General features: G+C 47.7%; 1 protein-coding gene and 1 non-coding gene across 5 annotated transcripts in view; one reads left to right on the top strand and one right to left on the bottom strand.

Annotated features, from left to right (window-relative positions):
• Nucleotides 1–203: 203 nt before the first annotated feature.
• The window catches only part of FKBP6 (FKBP prolyl isomerase 6), a 30,143-nt gene continuing 5,212 nt past the window's right edge, over nucleotides 204–25,134 (bottom strand). For all 4 annotated transcript variants that reach the window (XM_003895868.3, XM_003895867.5, XM_003895869.5 and 1 more), the window contains 4 exons: nucleotides 18,976–19,170; nucleotides 18,433–18,542; nucleotides 16,924–17,016; nucleotides 204–646 (listed from right to left, as the gene is read on the bottom strand). In XM_003895868.3, the coding sequence (XP_003895917.1) occupies nucleotides 16,926–17,016; nucleotides 18,433–18,542; nucleotides 18,976–19,170 (396 nt within the window). In that variant the 3' untranslated portion in view covers nucleotides 204–646; nucleotides 16,924–16,925. The remainder of the gene's footprint in view (nucleotides 647–16,923; nucleotides 17,017–18,432; nucleotides 18,543–18,975; nucleotides 19,171–25,134) is intronic.
• On the top strand, nucleotides 20,911–21,018 carry LOC116274718. Its single transcript, XR_004183500.1, has one exon. It is a non-coding gene; the product is annotated as a U6 spliceosomal RNA (small nuclear RNA).

The following is a 25,134-nucleotide window of genomic DNA, read 5'->3' as shown; positions in this document are numbered from 1 at the left end:
TGTTAAGTTGCTGGCATCGGCTCCCGACACTGGGAGCGGGCTGTAGGGAACCCCAAACCTGGGGTGCAGCGTTTCACTATCAGGTGAATCAGAACCGCTGGCTCCAGAGCTTGAGCCCCAGCCCCACTGGCAAATGGCCTCCCCCACCCGTCTGCAGACTCTGGAAGCTCAGCTGAGTCCCTGCAATTCACTTATACTGGATCTTGCAAGGACAAGGAAGTGTTTTATTTATTGACAACAAAAACATTTGTAACATAATTCTCTCTTCAAAACAGAGAACCCTACAAAATACACAAAGCAATCTCTATTGGTGTTGACCCGGGGACACTCGCAGCCGGAAGGGGGGCTGGGACTGGGAGGGAAGCCAAAGACTAATTCCGTCTAAAAAAACAAGAAACTGCCTTAAAAAAGTAGCCGTGTTCTACTTGTCAGTAGCTACCCTCTCCCCTCCTGTGTTATGAACACGGAAAACAGAAAACAGCACCTGTGAAAACACATTTCAGCCGCGTCTGTCAGAGATGCGGCCACGGGGCATTCCAAGCCCTGCTCCAGGAAGGTGGCTGCCACGGTAGCACTGGGGAGCTCCCTTCCACTCCCCCAACGATGCAGAACCACAGCTCTCTCCCCTCGCTGGTAGGTGAAGAACCTGGGAATCAAACACAGCCATTAAAAACACCTCAGGACTCAGCAGCTGCCACACAAAGTCACAGTCACATGTGCTGGGGGCCAGCGGCTGAGGTCAGAGAAGGGCATGGCCGGTGACCAGACAGGAGCCAAGAGACAGACGCTATCACCGTGTGGCCCTACTAGATGGACTCTGGGAAACTTTTCTTTTTTTTTTTTTTTGAGACAGAGTCTTACTCTGTCACCCAGCTGGAGTGCAGTGGCACAATCTCCACTCACTGCAACCTCTTCCTCCCGTGTTCAAGTGATTCTCCTGCCTCGGCGTCCCGTAGCTGGGATTATAGACATGCACCACCATGCCCAGCTCAATTTTTTGCATTTTTAGTAGAGATGGGATTTTGCCATGTTGGCCAGGCTGGTCTCGAACTCCTGACCTCAAGTGATCTGCCTGCCTTGGCCTCTCAAAGTGCTGGGATTATAGGCATGAGCTACCCTTTCCCTTCTCTTTCCTCCCTACCCCAACACAACCAAAGGAGCCAGCACCTAAGAGAGGGAAGAGGAGGTGGGGTGTAAAGAACAGACCCCTTTCCAGTCAGACTTCCAGAACCGTAGGCAATGGGAGAGAAGTAAGTAAAGACAGGTGGTGGCCATGTGCAGTGGCTCACACCTGTAATCCCAGCAGTTTGGGAGGCCAAGGCAGGCAGATCACTTGACATCAGTAGTTGAGACCAGCCTGGCCAACATGATGAAACCCTATCTCTACTAAAAATACAAAAATTAGCCAGGCATGGAGGTGGGTGCCTGTAATCCCAGCTACTTGGGAGGCTAAGGCAGGGAGAATTGCTTATACCCAGGAGGCAGAAGTTGCAGTGAGCCGAGATTGTGCCACTGCACTCCTGCCTGAGTGACAGAGACTCCATCTCAAAAACAAAAAACCAAACCAAACAAAAAACCAAACCAAACAAAAAAACCAAACAAACATTTCTGTAACATGATAAGAAAAAAATACAGTTCAGCCAAAGCCAGCATGGTGTTTAATGGTGGAGCCAGCAGCAGCTCCATTACACTCATGAGGCACGTTTGTCGCTACTAACCCTGTTCTTGAAGCATGCACCCCCCACCATCAGACAGGCTCTGAATAAGACACGAGAGGAGGGCCAGGTGTGGTGGCTCACGCCTGTAATCCCAGCACTTTGGGAAGTAAAACTGGGGGGATCACCTGAGGTCAGGAGTTCAAAACCAACCTGGCCAACATGGCGAAACCTTGTTTCTACTAAAAATACAAAAATTAGCCGAGCATGGTGGCGGGCACCTGTAATCCAAGCTACTTAGGAGGCTGAGGCAGGGAGAATTGCTTATACCTGGGAGGCAGAGGTTGCAGGGAGCTGAGATCGCACCACTGCACTCCTGCCTCAGCGACAAGAGCGAAACTCTGTCTTGCAGTGGAGGAAACAACAACAACAAAAAATACAAGAGGAGAAGACAAAATGACCATTACCTACATATGGTATCACATGCCTGGTGCATGCAGTGAAGCTGCTGATAGAACTCACAGAACTAATGACAGAGTTATCAAAAATAACTAAAAAACGTCGGAAAGGTGTTTGATTACAGAGAAACAAATAGGCAATTTACAGAAAGGCCACCTCAGTCTGGAAACATGTGAACAGAGACCTGGTCAGGGACCTGCTAATGCTAGTAATGAGATCCTATTTGAGATACACCAACCTGGCAAATATTAAAAAGTCTGGCAATCCAAATGATGACAAAGTGACGGAATGGAACCTCTCAGACACTACCAAGGGCAAACTGGTACAGCCACTGGAGACGTCAGTTTAGCACTACCTAGTTCAGGCAAAGACACACCCATCACAACCAGTGACAGGACTTTGACTGTCACAGAAAAGTCAGGCGTGAGGATAACTCCACGACCATGTTTCTGTCTATTTAATCTCTATCTACCTACCTACCTGCTAATCACTGTTAAAACTATTTCCATATCCTGACAGGATGGAATGCTATCCAGCCACTTCTTCTTCTTCTTCTTTTTTTTTTTTTTTGAGACATGTCTCACTCTGTCGCCCAGGCTGGAGTGCAGTGGTGCGATCTCGGCTCACTGCAAGCTCCACCTCCCGGGTTCACGTCATTCTCCTGCCTCAGCCTCCTGAGTAGCTGGGACTACAGGCACCCGCCACCATGCCCGGCTAATTTCTTTTTGTATTTTTAGTAGAGACGGGGTTTCACCGTGTTAGCCAGGATGGTCTCGATCTCCTGACCTCAAGTGATCTACACGCCTCGGCCTCCCAAAGTGCTGGGATTACAGGCTTGAGCCACCGTGCCTGGCCTGCCACTTCTTAAAAAGTAACACAAAAAAGTGGCTCTTTTTGTGTTAACTTAGAAAACACCCAAAATGTAATAAAAATATATTCTAGTACAAAATGTGTAATTCTTTTTGTGGGCAAGTTACATATACACTCATATTCTTTTTTTTTTTTTTTTTTGAGATGGGGTCTCACTCTGTCACCCAGGCTGGAGTGCAGTGGCATGATCTCGGTTCACTGCAAGCTCTGCCTCCTGGGTTCAAGCCACTCCACTGCCTCAGCCTCCTGAGCAACTGGGACTACAGGCACTCGCCACCACACCTGGCTAATTTTTTGTATTTTTAGTAGAGATGGGGTTTCACTGTGTTAGCCAGGATGGTCTCGATCTCCTGACCTTGTGATCTGCCTGCCTCGGCCTCCCAAAGTGCTGGGATTACAGGCATGAGCCACTGTGCCCGGCCAGCATGTGGCATTTTTGTAATTCAAAATTAAGTACTACCAAAAAATTGGAGGGTGGGTACAGGAACAGCAGAAAGATGTTCATTGTCAAGCCTGGGTAATGATACATGGGTAGTGATCATGTTATTTTTATGTTTATTTTTATTTTTTACCTTTGGAGACATTTGAAAATGTCCATGACAAGTTTAATAATAATCAAGTGAAAAAAGAAAGTTTCAATCTAGGGTGTGTCCCATGAAATGACTTTAGGAATAAACCCTAAAATCAATATTCTCCGGGCATGAATGCAGATGGGTGGAGATAAACTTCAAGCTCCCTTCAGACGAAGGGATCCCATGAGGTTCTGGTAGTTGAATTTTCAAATCGGAGCCAATAAAAAGTAACTTTAGCATAAACGAGAATGCACCAACATAGGAAAGCTCAGCTTACATTTCATTTTGAAAACCCAATATATGTAGCACACAGAGGTGCAAAGTCAGAAAAAAGCTGTATCCGTGGCTCAAGGAGAAACAAGCCCGGAGATTGACAAAGACAATGGCAGTCAGGCTGAGGCAGGGAACACAGACAAAGGTCCATAGCCGACTCCAGCTGAATCTATTCCTATGAACCAGGCTGCTTCCAGGGCAGGCGGGCCCCAGGCCTCGGGAAAAGGCACAGGGACCGTGAACTAGAAACCCAAGCAGCAATGCCAGTGGTGTCCACTACAATTGTACAACATAATGAGCAGTAATCAAAGAAGGGTGTGAAATGTAACAGAGAAGACAGAAGAGTGATGTAATCACGGAGGCTGCAGAGCCCAGGATGTTTCTGTCGGAAATCTGAGGACAAAGAGTTGAGGATCAAGGCTCAGCAGGTTCCGTTCCCACGGTGGCGGTGGGTGTCACATGCCAGCCCTGCCTCGCAGCCCCAGCCTCAAGCACTTCCCTGTACTCTGCAAAGGGGAACTAGAGTCAACTCAGCCATGAACATCATCGGGTGAGGAGACTCTGGAACCTTGCATGGGTCACTCAGCCCTTCAAAAACACTGATCAAAGTTATGGCTGCCTTTTCAAAATCCCAGCAGATGAACCAAGGCTGTACGTAGTAAACGTGGAGATTGAAAGACCTTCCTGAAACTACTCAACTGGTTCCCCTTCACAAAATGCATTACTCAGCCAATCTTAAGAACCGAATCTGGATATCTCAAAAAATTCCAACTTAGGGGAAAACTTTTTTAAGGAGTCCTCGCCCCTTGGGACTCTGCTGTGACACTCTGGCCAGCCCACAAGGCAGCAGTCCTCTGGCCTGCTGGGCCCTCCACCTGCCCCTTCCAGTCCCTCCAGGCAGCTGCTCAGAGCCGACCCTTGCTGCGAGGCCTCCCCGACTTGCTTCTCCCCACCCACGCTGGGGCCCTGGCTCTCTGGCGGCCACTCCATGCTGACTGCTGCACTTCCCACAGTTGCCCTCGTGGTCCTCCAGGCTAGCTCTCTGCTCCTCCCTTGGCCACATCCCTCTGCAGGGAGTGTGATTACTTCCCCACTGTCACAGCTGGCCACCTAGTCCCATGAGAATATGCATGGAGCTGAGTGGTCTGGAGCCCACCCCTTCCAGGCTGACATGGAGTGACAACACTTGCAGGTGCCTCCCGGTTTTGGGGGTGGGCCAGGCCTCACAGCGTGGCTCTGCTGCACTTCCTCCAACAACTGCAGCTCACCACCACCAGCTGCCACCGTGCTGTGATACATGGTCAAAGAAGGGTCAAAGTGCCACCTCAACTGCTACCCTTGTTTAAAAACAAGGTTTAGGGAGGCCAAGGCAGGAGGATCTAGGCCAGGAGTCTGACACCAGCCTGGCCAACGTGGTAAAACCTCGTCTCTACTAAAAATAACAAAAATAACCTGGGCGTGGTGGCACGCACCTGTAATCCTAGCTACTGGGGAGGCTGAGGCAGGAGAATTGCTTGAACCTGGGAGGCAGAAGTTGCAGTAAGCCGAGGTCGTGCCACTGTGCTCCAGCCTGGGCAATAGAGTGAGACCATGTCTCAAAAAAAAAAAGGAAAAAAACCAAATACCGTGATAATTACCAAAATGTAAATCAGAGAAATAAATTCAGCATATGCTGTTGGAAAAATGGCACCAATGGACTTGCTTGATGCGGGGTGTAGCAAACCTAGCATTTGTTAACGATGTAAACCATGCAGCAACCCTCAAGTGCAGTAAGCAAATAGCAGAAAGATGAGGTGAGCTGTGTCCATCCGGCCCCAGCCACCAGAAGGGAGCACGAGAAAGGAAACGTTCTGAAAGACGGCTGTCAGGATGATCTCATCTGGGACGGAAAAGATTAAGCCGAGAATGTTGAGGATGCAGAGTGCTGAGTTATCTCTACATTGGCAAGATGTGTAGTCCCCTGCACATGCTGATCTGTAAGAGGGTATGAGAGATGGGAAAATGGCCCCCAAGATGTCCTTGTTCCAATTCCTGGAACCCATGAATACATTACCATACAAGGCAGAAGGGATTCTGGGGTTAAATGAAGGATCTTGAGCTGGGCAATTATCTTGGTCAGCCCGGTGTAATCAGATTCTCGTTAAGAGGGAGGCAGGAGGGTCAGAAAAAGAGGAGGAGACAAAATGACAGGAAGCAGAGGGGAAAGAGGGGGTGAGAGAGGGAGAGACAGGGAGGGAGAGACAGAGAAATACTGGAAGATATCATGCTGCTGTCTTTGAAGATAGAGGAAGGGGCCACTAGCCAAGAAACGCAGGCAGCCTCACTAGGCCATTTCTTGGAGAAGCAAAAGGAAGTTAGCGCAGATTTGCTCACATTCATGGCCATGATACTCAGCTCACCAAAAAAATGAAGCTCTATGACCTCAGGATGCAAAACATTCTGGAGATGCCCCTCGGTCTGCCTCTTGCTGCCTTTTCTGTTTGGGCTGATGCTGACAATGACTGTTGTGGGTGCTGTCACAGGGACAGGTAGACCACATCCTTCTCACCTTGTGAATGTCTGAGCAACCTCCGAGCTAGAGAACTTTTGCTCATAGCTCTTTACTTCTTTTATCTATTAGATTTGAAAACCCTTCTCTGGGTTCTTGAACCTCTGAGGCTCACCCCAGTTCATCTCAGCTTCACCCCGGGTTGGTGGTGCTTGGGAGCGTAGGGGAGCATCAAAAGTATGACAGTCAGTAACAGCTACAACTGAAGGTCCTGAGAGCATGATCAGCACCCGCAGAACAGGGGTCAGCCAGCAAAGCTGGCGGGGACTCATGCTCTTCCTAGAAGGTACAAGGCACTGGCTGCATGTCAATTCCGTATTGCTTAGGGTCACTTCTTTCACTCACTGCCTGTACACTTAATTATCCAGGTTGGTGTTTCAGATTATGTATGCTTGGAGGCGGGGCTTATGCACCTAACGAACCCGAGAAATTAAAAACAGACTAAGCCAATATCTGACGGTCTTAATGAAGCATAAACAACTCCACGGTGACCTTAAAGATGTGCCTGCTCCATGGCTGGGCGCGGTGGCTCATGCCTATAATCCCAGCACTCTGGGAGGCCGAGGCAGGAGGATCACTTGAGGCCAGGAGCTCGAGATCAGCCTAGTTAACATAATGAGACCCCATCTTACAAAATAAAACAAAAATCAGCAGGGCCTGCTGGCACATGTTTGTAGTCCCAGCTACGCAAGATGCTGAGGTAGGAGGACTGCCTGAGCCCAGGAGGCTTCAGCGAGCTATAACTGCACCACTGCACTCTAGCCTGGGTAACATAGGAGACCTTGTTTCTCTCTTAAAATAAAAAAGTGATTCAGCTTCACCCTACAGACAATGAAATCAAGGCCCAGAGACGTGAAATGACTTGGCTAATGTCATAGCAAGAGATAAAACTGAGGATCCAAACGTTCTGTCTTTCAGCCCCATCATGAATCATAAAGGGCACGTCCATGATTGTGGACGATCAGCGAAAGGAGCCCGGTTATCTCCAGGAGTTTAACTTAGCAGCTCTCATTCATACCTCATCCGCAAAGAACACAGAATCCACAACAGTAAATCTTAGCAGGAAGCAGGGTTTAGGCCCATCTCAGCTGCCAAGAGAGGATGTGGAGAGGGAACGAAGGGCCAAAGCAACCCTTCCAGGGGAAATGCCTTCCCAGGAAGGGGTATGATGAAAAGGCAGCCACCGAAGTCGAGGTATTTATAGCCACACAACAAAGGGATGACTTCAGGGACACCTCCAGAGCTGGGAGAAAAGGCATTTCACAGATACGCAGAAGATCAAGAGCCCAGGTCACACAGTTTGCCTGGAACACGGCACGGCCTTCATCTGACAACAAGAGAATGCCTTCTTGGCCCCGATGCCCTGCAGAAAATGCAACGCCATTTTGAGGGGGAAAAAAAAAAGTAGAGGCATAGGGAAAAAAATAATTACAAAAATCACCAGATGCAGTGACTCACACCTGTAATCCCACCACTTTGGGAGGCTGAGGCAGATGAATCACCTGAGGTTAGGAGTTTCAGACCAGCCTGGCCAATATAGTGAAACCCTGTCTCTACTAAAACTACAAAAATTAGCTGGGTGTGGTGGTGCATGCCTGTGGCGAAGGTTGCAGTGAGCTGAGGTCATGCCACTGTACTCCAGCCCGGGTGACAGAGCGAGACTCCATCAAAAAAAAAAAAAAGGAAAAAAGAAAAAGGAAAAATTAATTATAAAAATATATTTAAACAAGTCTTTATTCAGGACTCAGAAGTGTCTCACTGGATGCATGAAGTAACTCTGAGAGACTCAATACTGGATAGTTCTTAATCTCTTTGGGAAGAAGGGGATCAAATAGATTCCCTGCCTAGATCCAGTCACATACCGTGAGAGATGATGATCTGCTCCTGGGGTTTCCTGGCAACTGAGCAGGGCAGCCGGGTCACAGGAAGGCTATTTTGGAACCAGGGAATCCCGGGCCCCAGAGGCCTCCTGTGGCCTCGGCGCTGGCACCAGGCTGAGGGCCCACTGCTCCGGGGCTCACTTCAGGCCACCTCTGAGCCAGGACCAAACCCCGGAATCTCAACAGACCAGAGTGTACTCTCCACAACCTGGCCTTTACTTCCACTGGGGCCTCCTGGGAGCTGCTCTGACTTTCCAGAAAACATTGTTTTTAGTCTGTTAAGATCCTCTTTCCCCAGGGCTGGCCAAGTAGTAGGGCTCAATCCTCTACAGCCCAAAGGCTTCAGCTTCTCTTCAATAGAAGAAGCAAAGGAGGGCGAATTTCCTCAACATTTGAGAGAAGGATAAAAGTGCACGGCCACCCTGGGGTCATGCGCCACCTGAATAAAGCAGCTGAATATGTTTAAGGCTTCAGGCATCATCTGGGGCTTAACATTTCAAATCCAATGAAAACGCTCAGTTATTTATATACGCAGAGGCCTCCTCAGGGAAAGGCCCTGATTCACTAAGCTTTACTCCTTCCTCAATCTGAGGCAATCATTTCTTCCTCACAAGAATGTTGGGAAAGTTAAGTGGGTTTACAGACATGAGAAAGCACTACAAACATGGGACGACGCTTCCACTCTGGGCCCACATGACGATGGACTGGACTCTTCATTCATGGCGACATGGGATTCTAGTAATATGCCAGTACCTCTTAAGCTGCACATCGTCGTGCTGTTAAGGAGTCTGTGGCCAGAGAGCAGGGGGTGGACTGTGACACAGTCAGAAATATATATTTGGTCTCTATCCCTTTCCTGGCACACAGTTCCTAAAACCCCCAGAATCTCTGAAACGATGGGTGTTTCTTTGTATGCTAATGACTGGTAGCTGGGGATTCTTGGACAACCTCAGAAAGGGGGCTGGTTGCCAGGGAACCAAGCATGGGATTAGGGAAGGGCTGAAGCAACCTTCAATTGGCAATCACCAATGGCCAACCATTTCTGTGCCAGAAAGAAGGTTTGGAGAGCTTCCGGGCTGCAGAACACCTGTGGGTGCTGGCGCATCCCTTCCCTCACATCATGCCCTGTGCACCACCCCATCTGGCTCATCGGTATCTTTTTTTTTTGAGATGGAGTCTTGCTCTGTTGCCAGGCTGGCATGCAGTGGTGCGATCTCACTGCAACTGCAACTTCCACCTCCTGGGTTCAAGAGATTCTCCCGCCTCAAGTAGCTGGGGCTATTCTCCCAAGTAGCTGGGGCTACAGATGTGCACCACCACGCCTGGCCTTTTTTTTTTTTTTTTTTTTTTTGTATTTTAGAGACGGGGTTTCACCATGTTGGCCAGGATGGTCTCGATCTCCTGACCTCATGATCTGCCCACCCTGGCCTCCCAAAGTAAGGGATTACAGGCGGGAGCCACTGCACCTGGCCTTTTTATTTGTTTATTGAGATGGAGTTTTGCTCTTGTTACCCAGGCTGGAGTGCAATGGTGTGATCTCGGCTCACTGCAACCTCCACCTCCTGGGTTCAAGCAATTCTCCTGCCTCAGCCTCCCGAGTAACTGGGATTATAGGCATGCGCCACCACACCTGGCTAATTTTGTATTTTTAGTAGAGATGGGGTTTCTCCATGTTGGTCCAGCTGGTCTTGAACTCCTGACCTCAGGATCCACCCACCTCGGCCTCCCAAAGTGCTGGGATTACAGGCGTGAGCCACCCTGCCCGGCCACCCTTTTTTTTTTTTTTTTGAGATAGGGTCTCACTCTGTCACCCAGACTGGAGTACAGCGGCACAATCTAGGTTCACTGCAGCCTTGACTTTCCAGGCTCCAGCAATCCTCCTGCCTTAGCCTCCCAAGTAGCTGGGACCACTGGCACACACCACCACATCCAGGTGATTTTTGTATTTTTGGTAGAGAAGGAGTTTCATTCACCATGTTGTCCAGGCTGGTCTTGAACTCCTGACCTCAAGCGATCTGCCCACCTTGTCCTCCTGAAATGCTGGGATTACAGGTTTGAGCCACCATGTCTGGTCCATTTGTATCCTTTTAAAAGCTTCTGTAATAAACTAGTGACTATGAGTAGGTGTTTCTGAGTTCTGAGCACCATTCCAGATGACTCAACCCAAAGGAACAGGTGTGAGAACCTCTGATGTATATATCCAGTTAGTAAGAAGCACAGGTGACAACCTGGAATTGTGACTGGAGTCTGAAATGGGGTCAGTCTTGTGGAACTGAGCCCTTAACCTGTGGAGTATGCACTAAGTCCAGGTCAAGTGTCAGAGCTGTAATGTAGGACACTGAGCTGCTCTCAGTGTAATGTAGCTGAAATGGAGGACACTGAGCTGCTTTCAGAATTGGTTGGAAATGTCTGGTGTCAGAAGTGAAAGGTTCTGGAAGTCCTGAGTGTTGTGAATGCGAGTAGAGAAGGAAATAGGCTTCCCCGCTATACAGGGAGGACGTGGGTGGAGTCATAGAAGGAAACCTTGGCTTTATGTTGGTAATTGTTAAAGCCGGAGGTTGAGCACATGGGGGAATCTTAATATTCTTCTCTTTAGTTATGTAACTTTGAGATTTTTTTCAAAGAAGGGAAGAAAAGTGTACTATTATGAAAAAGATCTGAGAAGAGCTCTGAGATTCAAAAATTTGATTGCTGAAATCGAAATGGAAGAGTTGGAAAATTAAGTACATTTCACAAGGGAGAAAAAAAGATTTTAAGGAGACAGAATAGAAGATCCCTGAAGAAGGTCCAACTTCCAAACAATAGGTGTCCTGGAACAAGATGACAGGGAATAAAGAGGAAGACACAATTAAAGAAATAGTACACAGGAATTTCTCAGCTCTTAGAAGCTTAAGCCTCTAGAAGTAAGGGACCTATCTAAAGGACTTGAGCAACAGGAAGTACCTGGACATGCTACTATGGAATTTTAGATGAATCAAGAATAAACAGATATGGCTGGGTACTGTGGCTCACGCTTGTAATCTCAGTACTCTGGAATGCCAAGAAGGGAGGATCACTTGAGCCCAGGAGTTCCAGACCAGCCTGGGCAACATGGTGAGACCCTGTTGCAACAAAAAATTAAAAATTAGCTGGACATGGTGGCACGTGCCTGTGGTCCCAGGTGCTCAGGAGGTTGGGGAAGGAGAATTGCTTGAGCCTGGGAGGTTGAGGCTGCAGTGAGCTATGATCGTGCCACTGCACCCCAGGCTGGGTGACAGAGTGAGACTCTGTCTCAAAAATAAAAACAAACAAAGTGGAGCACAGGAGATACTGTCTTTAGCCGTATGAAGCCAAGAACATCAGTATTGAGTATATTATTTTTGTTACAATAATCTAATAGAGGATCTACAAGTAGTAATGTAAGAGAGGAAAGAGTTATATTATAGCAGGAAGTCAACAGATAAATATCCAAAACATAAATCAAGAAATGGCAAAAGAACCATAGTACTGAGCCCTGTGGAAGCCTCTCCAGAAGAAACTGAAATTCAAATCGGGGTCCCTGAGTATATGCAGCATTTGGCTCCGGCTCTATCACTTAGGAGCTCTGCAACCTTGGCAATGACATGGCATTTTCATGCCTAATCCATCAACTGTAAAATGGGGTCATATCTACATTATGCAGATCTTACATTAAAATATTAACACATGTAAAACATGTAGAAGAATATCTGGCATTTAAAATATGATTAATAAAAATTTTGACCAAAATTAATAAAAATACACTAAGAAAAAAGTAATAAATGCTAGGTGATACTAGCGAAACAACCTAGAAGAAAGATGTTATGATAGGCCGGGCGCGGTGGCTCAAGCCTGTAATCCCAGCACTTTGGGAGGCCGAGGCGGGTGGATCACGAGGTCAGGAGATCGAGACTATCCTGGCTAACATGGTGAAACCCCGTCTCTACTAAAAATACAAAAAACTAGCCGGGCGTGGTGGTGGGCGCCTGTAGTCTCAGCTACTTGGGAGGCTGAGGCGGGAGAATGGCGTGAACCCGGGAGGCGGAGCTTGCAGTGAGCTGAGATCACGCCACTGCACTCCAGCCTGGGAGCACAGCGAGACTCCGTCTCAAAAAAAAAAAAAAAAAAAAAGAAAGATGTTATGATAAACCAAGAGCAAAAGAATGACAGCCATGCCTAGGCAAACTGACCATGTGGGTGCTCACCTCACCCTGCACCCCCGCTCCTGCCAGGTAACCCAAGACTCCCTCAAGTTCTGGCCGCCCCGATGGAGCTTTCCTAGTCACTCCTGGTACATGGCGACCAGCCCTGGACTCCTGGTTCTGGCCCCTGCCCACCCACCTCTGTTAGCAGATGGCTGACACATCACTAAAGCTGCCCTCCTCCACAATCAGTGACTTCGGTTAGGGCACCTTCAGACCCTCGGGCACTATGGTCATGCTCCCTCAGGTAAGCTCTGGTTTGTCATGAGAACTCTTCACATGAGAACCCTACTGTCGGTTCCAGATGGGAGGCCGCATGCTCCTGCCACCTTTCCTCTCTTGCCAGTAGGTTCACCTCCAGGCTGCCATCACCTCTCACTCAGACACCTGCCACCTGATGGACCTGCCACTTTAAATGTGTCCCCACGCTGCCCCTTCAGCCCCTCAGAGCAGCTCGGCTCTGGCTAGGTCTTCCCCTCCTCTATAATGCCCTACAGAATGCCACCCACGTTCCAAGGAGGCCCCAAATGAAGGGACGATATCAGGAGCTCTCACAACTCCCTCCCAGGGCCCCTTGGGCCCATCCCCCAGGCCTGGCTCAGCAAAGCCTCTCTCTGATCAGGGGCGCCCCCCTACAGCCCACTCTTGAACACTGTCATTTAAGGGACTTGTCTTGTTGTCCCTGTTTAGACTCCCAATCCCTGCAGGTCAGGGCTGCAGAAGTGGTACTGGACCTCTCTCTATATGCCACACAGCATCTAGAGTGCCCCCCAACAGTCAGCTCCCCATAGGGATGGCTGGAGACAGTGAGGAAGGCGGGCCACGCGGGGCAGGGCAGGCATGGTTTTCCCCCATTCGGAATGCTGTTTCCTTTGGCAGCCATTCCTTGCATTTGGTATGTTTGGGACCAGCAGGCAACAAAATCTTCACCTGCTCTTGAACAAGGCCTCTCTTGCTACTTCCTTTCCTCGGGTGGTTTTTTTGATGCTAAGTATAAGATGTCATATTTCATCTCTGCTGCATGCCTTGGGGATGGGAGCTGCTACCTCTGCCTTGAAGGTCTGCAATTGCCTGATGGTAAAAAGGACCAGGAAGGTGATCTACTTTCTCCCTTCACCCACGTCTCAGGCCCTCCAGTTCTGTTCGGAGAGACCCTAACAGGGACTGCACCAGCTCCCGAGATGCCCCACAGCCCTGTGGAACACAGTGGAGCGGCCCAGGAACAGATGTTTCCCCAAGGCCATTCCCCAAAAGCAGTCAAAAGTGGCCCCTTCTACTGTGTACTCCATGGTGGGAGAACTCATGGTAGGACATTTGACGGGTAAATCTCTTATCAGGCCAGATTCTGTCTTCCTATTGTGTTGGCTTACTGGTCCTGACCTTTGGAAACCGCAGAACAAATTTTACCTGTTGTAGGTTAACCATTTAAATAGTTGAATATAGCTATAGAGCTCCCTTTACAGCTCCTTTCCAGACATAGTAAAATGATCACAAGGGCCTCAGATACCAGCATGTCAGGATAGGAAGGACAAAACACAAACTCCGATTCATGGGGTTCTACATATCCCCAACCAGGCCGGAGTCCTGCCCAGGATCTTTCAAACTGGAGTTATGGTTGGGGCAGGAAGAGGAGGGAGGCATGGGGTATAGAACTCTCACTCCATTAGGGAGGAGGCTGCAGAAAGGGATGCATGGGCACTCCCTATGGAGGGAGGAAACAAAGCTGAGGGGAGACTGAATCCCTAAGGCCCTCAGAGCTGCCTGGTTGCTGCCTGCCCAAGGACTGCAAACTCCTCCTCAACTCTGTGAGCCACTCCCAGGACCCCCTTCTGCAATTTTTTTTCTTTTTCTCTTCTGGCTGATGCTAAAGATGGGTTTCTGTCTCTGGCAATACCAAGGATCTGACAGCCAATCCCAGACCCAGCCTGAAGGATTTTCATTAGAGGCTGGTCTACTGCTTCGGTTATTTCACATTTAGTCCAACCAACATTCCTGAGCACCAATCGTGCACCAGGCTCCAGATGCTAGAAAATGCAAAGATGGAAAAGGCATGCTGTCTACTATAGTCAAAGGCTTAGAGCACATAATTAATAATTAAGAGAACACTCGTTCCACCAGAAGTAATCTTACAAGTCAGTGGTATCTAACATCTAAGATGAAAAGAACAAAAGTTAAAATTGTCCAGGTGCAGTGGTCCACGCCTGTAATCCCAGCACTTTGGAAGGCCAAGGCGGGAGGATCACCTGAGGTCAGGACCAGCCTGACCAATATGGTGAAACCCCATCTCTACTAAAAATACAAAACTTAGCCGGGCGTGGTGGCGCACACCTGTAGTCCCAGCTACTCAGGAGGCTGAGGCAGAAGGATCACTTGAATCTGGGAGGCGGAGGCTGCAGTGAGCCGAGATTGCACCACTGTACTCCAGCCTGGGTGACAAGAGGGAGACCCTTCTAAAAGAAAAAAAAAATTGTCCTGGTTAGTGACAACTAGGTTGCCAAGATGACTGGATTTTTAGCTTCTTTTAAATGACTACGCCACAAATACTACAGAAAAAAAGGGGAGCAGGGAGAGCAAGGACACAAAAGCTAAAACTTATCACAATTGTGACAGCAGTGGCAATATGACCGTGGTGGCTACTTTCGAACACAAATACAGTCATTGCGGATAGTAAGACAAATGCTCAAGTTGGAAATATGTAGGACACCATCTAAAGATCAGCAGCCTCCAGTGCTACAGACTGAAAAGGCTGGGAGGTAAACAAGATGCAGAGGAAAACTGTTGCCCAGCTGGACTGCCCAAGCAGGGTCTGGGATGGGCCCTGGCAGAGCTGGGTCTTCATTCATGATAGGACTTGTGGGGTCACAGTCCAAAATGTTTGGCAAACAGTCACTGCCCTTCATCTTTACTCAATACTAGAAGTGGCCAAACAAGAGAAGTCCTGTGGCTCACATCTCAGTTCTGAAGACCTGCAAATATGTACTCCAAAGGCCCCTGAAAGACCTGAAGGCCGGGGTTCACAGGGCCAGCATCAGTGACGAAGGCAACATTTACCTGTGATGCTGATGGGCGCATCTGAAAGTGCAGATAGCAGTTTATGGACCTCTGTGAAAATGCTGGGGATGAATAGGCCTTTTCACTGCCTCCTCCTCTCAAGCCCCTTTTGTAGGGAGATGGAGGAAGCAACAAAGGAGAGATTTATCACCATGAACCCGTTCAGCAGCTGTTTTCTTGTTGTTCCTTGTTTAACTTCTCTCAGGAGAGAGCAGAGTTATCTGTGCAGCTAAGCAGGTGTTTCAGGCAGGTGATTTTGTTTCCATTAATTTTATTAAATAGTAGAACAGACTGGAGGGTTCAGACTGGAGGGTTATCTCCTGCACTTGGGAACTCCCGCCCCGTGCCTGCAAAATTACTAGGTGTGTGCTCGAGAGGAATGTTATATGCCGCTCCCTGTTGCTTTCAGCATCTTCAAATCTCTAACTCTAGCAGAATTTAAGAGCCACAGCCCATCCCTATCCTGCGACACCCAGATCTTGTCTGCTTTAGTAATGTGTTAGAGACACAGTCAAGTTGGAGGCTTTCGAGTTCTCAGGAGAAAGAAGATGAAGAGAAGCTTGACACGTCAAAGCCCAGCTCTATCAACTATCACATTCATGACTCTACTCATAGTCTCATGTTACAAGCAACTGCAAGAGAGTTTCACATAAAACATGGAAAAAAAAGTTTGTTTGGTTTTTTTTTTTTTGAAACAGAGTCTTGCTCTGTCGCCCAGGCTGGAGTGCAGTGGCGTGATCTCGGCTCACTGCAAGCTCTGCCTCCCGTGTTTACTCCATTCTCCTGCCTCAGCCTCACGAGTCGCTGGGACTACAGGCACCCGCCACCATGCCCGGCTAATTTTTTGTATTTTTAGTAGAGATGGGGTTTCACCATGTTAGCCAGGATGATCTCGATCTCCTGACCTCATGATGTGCCCGCCTCGGCCTCCCAAAGTGCTGGGATTACAGGCGTGAGCCACTGCACCCGGCCAACAAAGTTTTTAAAAAAAATAAATTTAGGCTGAGCACCGTGGCTCATAGCTGTAATCCCGGCTCCTCAGGCGGCTGAGGCAGAAGAATCACTTGAACCTGGGAGGTGGAGGTTGTAGTGAGCTCCACTGCACTCCAGCCTGGGCAACAGAGTGAGACTCTGCCTCAAACAAACAAACAAACAAACAAACAAACAAACAAATAGTGCAAGGCCCCCTGAACCTATACATTTAACCCGAAGGTCTGGGCGAACTTTATTCTCACGGGGAAGGCAGGCATGCAGCACGTGCATCCTGCACTACCGTTGTGTTGTTTGCTAGATCAAGGAACTTGTCTACCCCTCGTCCAGCCTCAGCCACAGACAGCCACCATTCACCCGGGGGCGGAGGAGAGCAGCATGCTTCTCCATCCTGAAGCCTGTGTGCCACCCCAGCCCTTTGATTACCTTCAACTTTCTCCTGCTGTAGAACCATCGCCACAGCGCGCGAACATGCGGTGCCACATTTCTTTCTCTTTATCCACATAGTCCCTGTAATCGCTGGAGAGGGAAATACACACTCATTAGAGAAAGGTCTGTGTTTGGAGGAGGTGACATCTGGTGGCTGGAATTTTCCACTCACATCCAGAAACACTGAAAATTCATCAGGACTCAAACTGAATCGGGAAGGATGGAAGTAAGCTGGAGAAGTGGGGAGGCAGGGAAAGCTCCCACAGCTGGCCAAGGAGCCAAGCCCCTGGACAAAAAGCCCGTAATTGGAAAGGACGGCCACCTTGAAGGGCAGGTGCCTCTGGCCATGAGGCTCCAGGCTGAGTCTCACCAAGAGACCCCACACCCTCAGCAGCCTCTAATCTCTCCTGATTTTCTCACTAAATAATGACCAGATCTGACAGGATACTTTTAAATACCAGAAAGGAAATTGCTGGCAAGTCCTAAAAGGCTTGAAATGTAACCTCACATCTGAGACACTGATGCCAAGCAAGATTTAACTAGCAATCTGGACTGAATGTTTAATATTAAGACAAGTAGAGAATTTCACCATTACAGAACATATACCTTAAAAGCCATGTACCTATTACCAAGTGATGGAGTTATGGGGGACTCCTCTTTATACATAGATATTTTCAAGGGTTTCTACAATGAACACAAAACTTCTATAATGAGAAAAAATTACATCACGATAAGACTGGTGTGCTTAGTCATGTGGATAACAAGGAGGTCAATCTACGGGTATGAGTCAGACCCGAAAGGCCTGTTTCTGGTTGCACGAGGACCTACGAGGAGCCTTTCTGCACTTGGTTAAGGAGCAGTGGTTCTTGGTGGAGCACGCAGGGAAGAGCACACCAGAAGACTCTTTTTAAGTGACACCGGGGCCGGTCGCAGTAGCTCGTGACTGTAATCCCAGCACTTTGGAAGGACGAGGTGGGGGGATCACCTGAGGTCAGGAGTTTGAGACCAGCCTGGTCAACATGGTGAAACCCTGTCTCAACTAAAAATACAAAAAAAATTAGCCAGGCGTGATGGTACACGCCTGTAATCCCAGCTACTTGGGAGGCTGAGACAGGAGAATCACTTGAACTCGGGAGGCGGAGGTTGCAGTGAGCCAAGATCGTGCCATTGCACTCTAGCCTGGGTCACAGAGGGACTCCATCTCAAAAAAAAAAAAGAAAAAAGAAAAGGTTACACCCTCCCGCCTCTCTAGGTGGTGCTTATTTGCAGTAGGGGAAACAGAAAGGTGGGCGATGATGGAGATGTCTAGTTTGGCAGTCTGTCCCACCTGCTTGCTGGGAACTGCTGGTGCAGCGCACTGCTAAGCACTTCAGAAACCCAGCTGCAGAGGGGGCTGCCTCCTAACACTCTGGGCAACACCGCCAGACCATCCTTTACCCAGGTGGACAGACCAGAGTCGCAACCCCACCCATCTCCTCTCTTCATGCTCCTGCAAACACAGCTCACCTAGCTAGTTTCTTCAGCTCGTTATTGATGTCGTGATTGAAGGGTTGCTCCCTCTGGGCTCGAACTAGAAAATCCCGGGCCTTTTGATACTCAGTCAGGAGAAGACAAGCCTGTTCCAAGGAGAGAACTTTAAAAGCATAGTTAGAAAAGACAGCATCTGGCTGGGTGCAGTGGCTCACGCCTGTAATTCCAGAACTTCGGGAGGACAAGGTGGGCGGATCAACTGAGGTCAGGAGTTTAAGATCAGCCTGACCAACATGGCAAAATCCCATCTCTACTAAAAATACAAAAATTAGCTGGGCGTGATGGTGCACGCCTGTAATCCCAGCTACTTGAGAGGCTGAGGCAGGAAAATTGCTTGAGCCCAGGAGGCGGAGGTTGCAGCGAGCCGAATTTGCACCACTGTACTCTAGCCTGGGTGACAAGAGCAAAACTCTGTCTCAAAAAAAAAAAAAAAAGACAGCATTTATGCAGTAGCTGAGTTGAGCACTCCTATTACCTTTTTCTGGGTGTTTATTCCCAAGTCACTGGCTTCCCACTCACCTGTCCACACCTGAAGAGGGCCTTGGCATTCTTTTGGTCAATGATCAAAGCCTGCTCTCCATAGCGCAGGGCTATGGTGGGTCGGTCTAGCTTCAGGTATGTAAAGGACAGGTTCAGAAGAACAGGAAGCTTGGCGGCCTCCACCAGGTGCTGCGCTTCAGAGGGTGCTGATCGCCGGCGCAGAAGCAACAAGGCCTGTGCAGAGGCAAGGCAGACGGTCAAGAGGAGTAACAGCCTTACCTACAAAACCCTAACCAATCCACACACAAAAACTATCAGAGCTAAAAACTGGCTGTTATAGGTTGTAAGACACAAGATCAACCTAAAAAGTCAGGTCCATTTCTTTTTTCTTTTTTTTTTGAGACGGAGTCTTGTTCTGTCGCTAAGCTGGAGTGATCTCAGTTCACAGCAACCTCCGCCTTCCGAGTAGCTGGGACTACAGGTGCGCACCACCATGCCTGGCTAATTTTTTCATATTTTAGTAGAGATGGGGTTTTACCATTTTGGCCAGGATGGTCTTGATCTCCTGACCTTGTGATCCGCCCACCTCGGCCTCCCAAAGTGCTGGGATTACAGGTGTGAGCCACCACACCCTGCCAAAAGTCAGGTATATTTCTATGCTCTAGCAACGAACAACCCAAAAATGAAATTAAGAAAACAACTCCATTTACAATAGCATCAAAAAGAATAACATAAGTAGCAATAAACTTAAAACAAATGATACACTTGCACACTGAAAACTACAAAATGTTGTTGAAAGAAATTAAAGAAGGCCAGGCGCAGTGGCTCACGCCTATAATTCCAGCACTTTGTGAGGCCAAGGCAGGCTGATCACGAGTTCAGGAGATCGAGACCATGGTGAAACCCCGTCTCTACTAAAAATACAAAAAATTAGCCAGGTGCAGTGGTGTCGCCAAGCTGGAGTGATCTCAGTTCACTGCAACCTCCGCCTTCTGAGTACCTGGGACTACAGGTGCACACCACCTGGCATGGTGGTGCGCACCTGTAGTCCCAGCTACTCGGGAGGCTGAGGCAAGAGAATGGCGTGAACTCGGGAGGCGGAGCTTGCAGTGAGCTGAGATGGCGCCACTGCACTCCAGCCTGGGTTAGAGTGAGACTCCACCTCAAAAAAAAAAAAAAAAAAAAGAAATTAAAGATGATTCAAATAAAATGGAAAAACATCTCATGTTCATTAATTGGAAGACTTAATATTAAGATGGTAATATTTCCCCAACTGGTCAACATATTCATGCAACCCTACCAAAATTTCAACATCCTGTTTTGTAGACACAGACAAGTTGATTAGATAATTCATACGGTGGCCAGGTGCGGTGGCTCACGCCTTTACAATCCCAGCATTTGGAAGGCCGAGGCGGGCAGATCACCCGAGGTTGGCAGTTTGAGACCCGCCTGGCCAAAATGGTGAAACCCCATCTCTACTAAAAATACAAAAGTATCTGGGTGTGGTGGCAGGTGCCTGTAATTCCAGCTACATGGGAGGCTGAGGCAGGAGAATCACTTGAACATGGGAGGCGGAGGTTGTGGTGAACCGAGATCATGCCACTGCACTTCAGCCTAGGTGACAGTGCGAGACTCCATCTCAAAAAAAAAAAAAAATAAAGAAAAAAATAAACAAAAAAACGAAACTTCCTAAAGCCACAGTAATTAAGGCAGTGTAGCACTAGCATAAGGACAGACATGTAGATCAATGAAATCGAACACAGAGTCCAGAAATAGATTTATATATCTATAGTCAACTGATTTTCAATAAGGGTGTCCAGACCATTCAATGGGAGAAAATAACTGTCTTTTCAACAAATAGTGCTGGGACAAGAGGCTATCAACATGCAAAAGAATGTTTACCTCACACTACATGTAAAAATTAACTAAAGTGAAGCACAGCCCTAAAAGTAGAAGTTAACACTCTAAGACTCTGCACTCGATTCGGCAGCACGTATACTAAAAACTGGAAAGACAGGGAGAAGATCGGCATGGCCCCTGTGCAAAGATGACATGCAAATTCATGAAGCATTTCATATTTCTTTAAAAAAAGCTATCAGACTTTAGAAGAACACATAGGTGTAACTTTTTGTGACCCTGGATTAGAAAACGGTTTCTTAGGTAACACACCAAAAGCACAAATAACCAAAGAATTAGACTTCATCAAAATATAAAACTTTTGTGTTTCAAAGGACACTACCAAGGAAGTGAAGAGACAGCCCACAGAACATCATAGAGCATTTGCAAATCCTATATTTGTTGAGGGTCTAGTATCCAGAGCACATCAACAACATTTACTCCTCAGTATAAAGACAAATGACCCAATTTTCTGATACGCATAGACTCTGAATAGACATTTTTCCAAAGATAGACAAATAGTCATTAAATGCATGAAAATATGTCCAATGTCATCAGTCATCAGGGAAATGGAAATCAAAACCACAGTGAGACACCACTTCACCCCCGCTAGGACGCCTCACTTTAAAAATATAAAATAAGTATTGGTGAAGATGTGGAGAAACTGGAAGCTTCGCACATTACTGGTGGGAATGTAAAATGGTGCAGCTGTTGTAGGAAAGTTTGGCAGTTCCTCAAAAATCTTTGACAGTTCCCACACGATCCAGCAATGGCACTCTAGCACATACCCGAGAAAACTGAAAACATGCGTTCACATGAGAACTTGTACATAAATGCTCACTGCATCAGTCATAATAGTCACGAAGTGGAAACAACCCACATGTCCAACTGATAAATGGACAAAGAGCAGCAGAGCCATCCAACGGAAAAGCAGCCTTACAAAAGAACGAGGGACCGAGCGCGGTGGCTCATGCCTGGAATCCCAGCACTTTGGGAGGCCAAGGTAACGGATCATCTGAGGTCAGAAGTTCAAGACCAGCCTGGCCAACATGGTGACAACCCGTCTCTACTAAAAACACAAAAATTAGCCAGGTGTGGTGGTGGGTGCCTGTAATCCCAGCTACTTGGGAGACTGAGGCAGGAGAATCGTTTGAATCCAGAAAGTGGAGGTTGCAGTGAGCTGAGATCATGCCACTGCACTCCAGCATGGGCGACAGAGACTCCGTCTCATAAAAAAAAAAAAAAAAAAACAAAAAGGAATGAGGTTTGTACATGCTACAACATGGATGAACCTCAAAGACATGCTAAGTGAAAGACGCCAGCCACAAAATGACACATATTTGACAATTATAGTGACACAAAATATCCCGAATAGGCAAATCCATAGAAACAAAGGAGAACAGAGGCTATCTGGGGCCAAAGAATTGTGAGTTTCATTTCGGGGTGAGGAAAATGTTCCAGAATTAGATAGTGGTGATGGCTGCACAACTTTGTGAATATACTAAAAACCACTGAATTGGATACTTTAAAAGCACACATTTTATGGTATGTGAATCATATCTCAACAAAAAAATAGTAAAACAATAAAAATGGGTGAAGGCAGAGCCTGCACTCCCTGGGACTCCATTTGGAAGGTGCAAGTAGATGGAAGAATTGGAAGGCCAGGGGCGGGGGGCTCACACCTGGAATCACAGCACTTTGGGAGACCGAGGTGGGCAGATCATCTGAGGTCAGGAGTTCAAGATCAGCCCGGCCAACATGGAAACCCCGTCTCTACTAAAAATACAAAAAATGAGCTGGGCGTGGTGGCGAGTGCCTGTAATCCCAGCTACTTGGGAGGCTGAGGCAGGAGAATCGCTTAAACCCGGGATGCGGAGGTTGTAGTGAGCTGAGATGGCGCCAATACACTCCAGGCTGGGAGACAGAGCATGACTCTGTCTCAAAATAAAACACAACCAAAAAAAAAACACCAAAAAACAAAAAAAAAAACAAAAAACCAAAAAACAGAACTGGAAAATGTGTCAGGAGATGGCAGCACAGGCAAAAAGTCATGAGCCTTCCTTGGTCTTCTCTTCCATCTCTAAACTCTGGGCATTCACCAGGCAAGTTCCCATCAACTGTCTCCACACCTACAGAATGGATTCGGGTCCCGTTCACATCACAAGCTGGAACCTCACGCCTGAACCCTGCTCTTATACCCAAATGAAATCGTGAAGCAAGTTGTCACCTGGAAACAGTTTTCTACAGGCCTGCTTACCTGCTCATTCCCATGAGTGATCAAAATTGAAAGTAACACATTCATTTATTCATTTCCCAGTTATTCCTTGGTTTAAAGTTTTTTCTCATACCAGGAAGCTTCAAGTAATTCCCTTCTTCCGTTTCCTTGATCTCTTACATATACAACTTCATCAAGTCTCACCATCCATTTTGTGGAAGTACTTCCAGAGTTTTTTCTTGTATTTGCACAATTCACAACTGCTTTAACACATTCCTGGATCCCGTTAACAGGTTTAGGCACAGCACACCCAGCACAGTGCCTAACATGAAATAGATCCTCATTAAAATGAAGTTTGTCATTTGACATGTCCTGCACACAGTGGTGTGATGGTACATGTTTAATAGCCAGCTCTCGGGGGGAGGCGGAGCCCTGCTTTGTAGCATTTGCCTATTCCTGTGCTGTAAATATTTCCACCAGAGCTGATTTCAAGCTACCAAAGTGACATTAACCAGGGCACAAAACTCCTGAAAATTTTACAATTGAAATTTTGAGTTTTCACGAGCTCCAGCACAACTACTACCTCTTCCCCGAACATGACTTTGATCAACACACTCTTCCTCAGTGGTTCCCTGCCATCCACTTCATCAAGTCCAAATCCACCCACGCATATTTGAATGTCTTCCTGAATGTGGCCGCCTCCTATGATTCCTTAGATGTAACCTATATTTCTGACTAGGAATCTACCAACTGTGGCCTGAATAGGTTCTGATCACTTCTGTACCTTAGCTCATCTTTTTTCGTGCCGAGAGTTTATGGTGGAAGGGACAAGACAGCTCTCAGGGACCTCTTTTATAAGGCCACTAACTCCATTCGTGAGCGTTTCATCCTCATGACCTCATCACCTTCCAAAGGCCCCACCTCCTAATATCACATAGATGATTAGGTTTTAACATATACATTTTGGGGAGACACAAATATTCAGACCACAGATATTGGTTAGCTGTTGGAACTGCATTTTATCTCCCTAGATTCAAATCCTTTGAAAGCAGGAACCCAATACTTCTTGTGTGACCCAGAAAATGCTGAGCAAAAGGTGGAGACACAGTGGTGCTGACAATATCAGTCTGCTGCTCCAAAGACTGAGAAACTTTGCACTAGGAAAAGACATGCAAAACCTCTAGCTCAGCAAGGCAGGCTCCACACACATCCCTACTTTCTCCATCCCTAAGGGACTAAGACAGGTAGTACTCCAACATGAGCAAAGGACAGGAAAAGGACCAATAAACCCAAGGGGTCAGGGTGGGTGGCAGTGTGATGACTTCGCAGAGTGCTGCCAATGTAAAAGGGACTGGTCTGCCCCTCAGAACCTGGAAAGACCTGGGAACCGATGGAACCAGGAATTAGAGCTATCTGGTGGGGCTGAAAAAAGGAGGTCAGGTAAAATGATCCCCCCACCCTCATTGCCCCTATGTGTCCAGATGGCCTCAGGAATCACGAGGTCTACTTTCTGGGAAAATGGAACCAATGAGGCCCTTGACTTGGGGGCAGGCTGGAGCAGATGGAAGGAAGGTAAGTATACTGGTAATGGGGCTATGAAAGGGAATCTCAATACCAGACAGTGAGAACCTCTGTCCTGCAGCCCTGCTCAGCTCCCAGAATGCTGGTCCCTCGGCATGTACACGGGGCAGAAAGAGGAGGACTCAATGGACCCTGAGAAAACACCTATGTACTCTGACGTGTGCAATCTCTTTCACCACACTGCCCCACCAAGTACCTGGAGTTCCCAATCAGCTCTGTGATGTCTCTTTTAAATCTTAGTGGTCAAAGATCACCAGCCATTTGAGGAAAGCCTCCGTGAAAGAGGGGGCCTCCTGTCTCCCAGCAGCTGCTCTCCCTTCCTTCATAGTAATAGGACTTTTTTTTTTTGGCCAGGAATACCTACAACCAGAATATAGATATTTGCTAGCCTTCTTTGCAGGTAGGCAAGGCCTGGAGAACAGGTTCTGGAAAACATAATTCAGTAGAAGTGTCATATGACAAGAACCTTCCTTAGCAGAGCCGTACATGTCCCCAGCCTTTCTTTC

This window comes from Papio anubis, chromosome 4, assembly GCF_008728515.1.
Source record: "Papio anubis isolate 15944 chromosome 4, Panubis1.0, whole genome shotgun sequence".
Lineage (NCBI taxonomy): Eukaryota > Metazoa > Chordata > Mammalia > Primates > Cercopithecidae > Papio > Papio anubis.
This window is presented reverse-complemented; position numbering and strand designations above follow the sequence as displayed.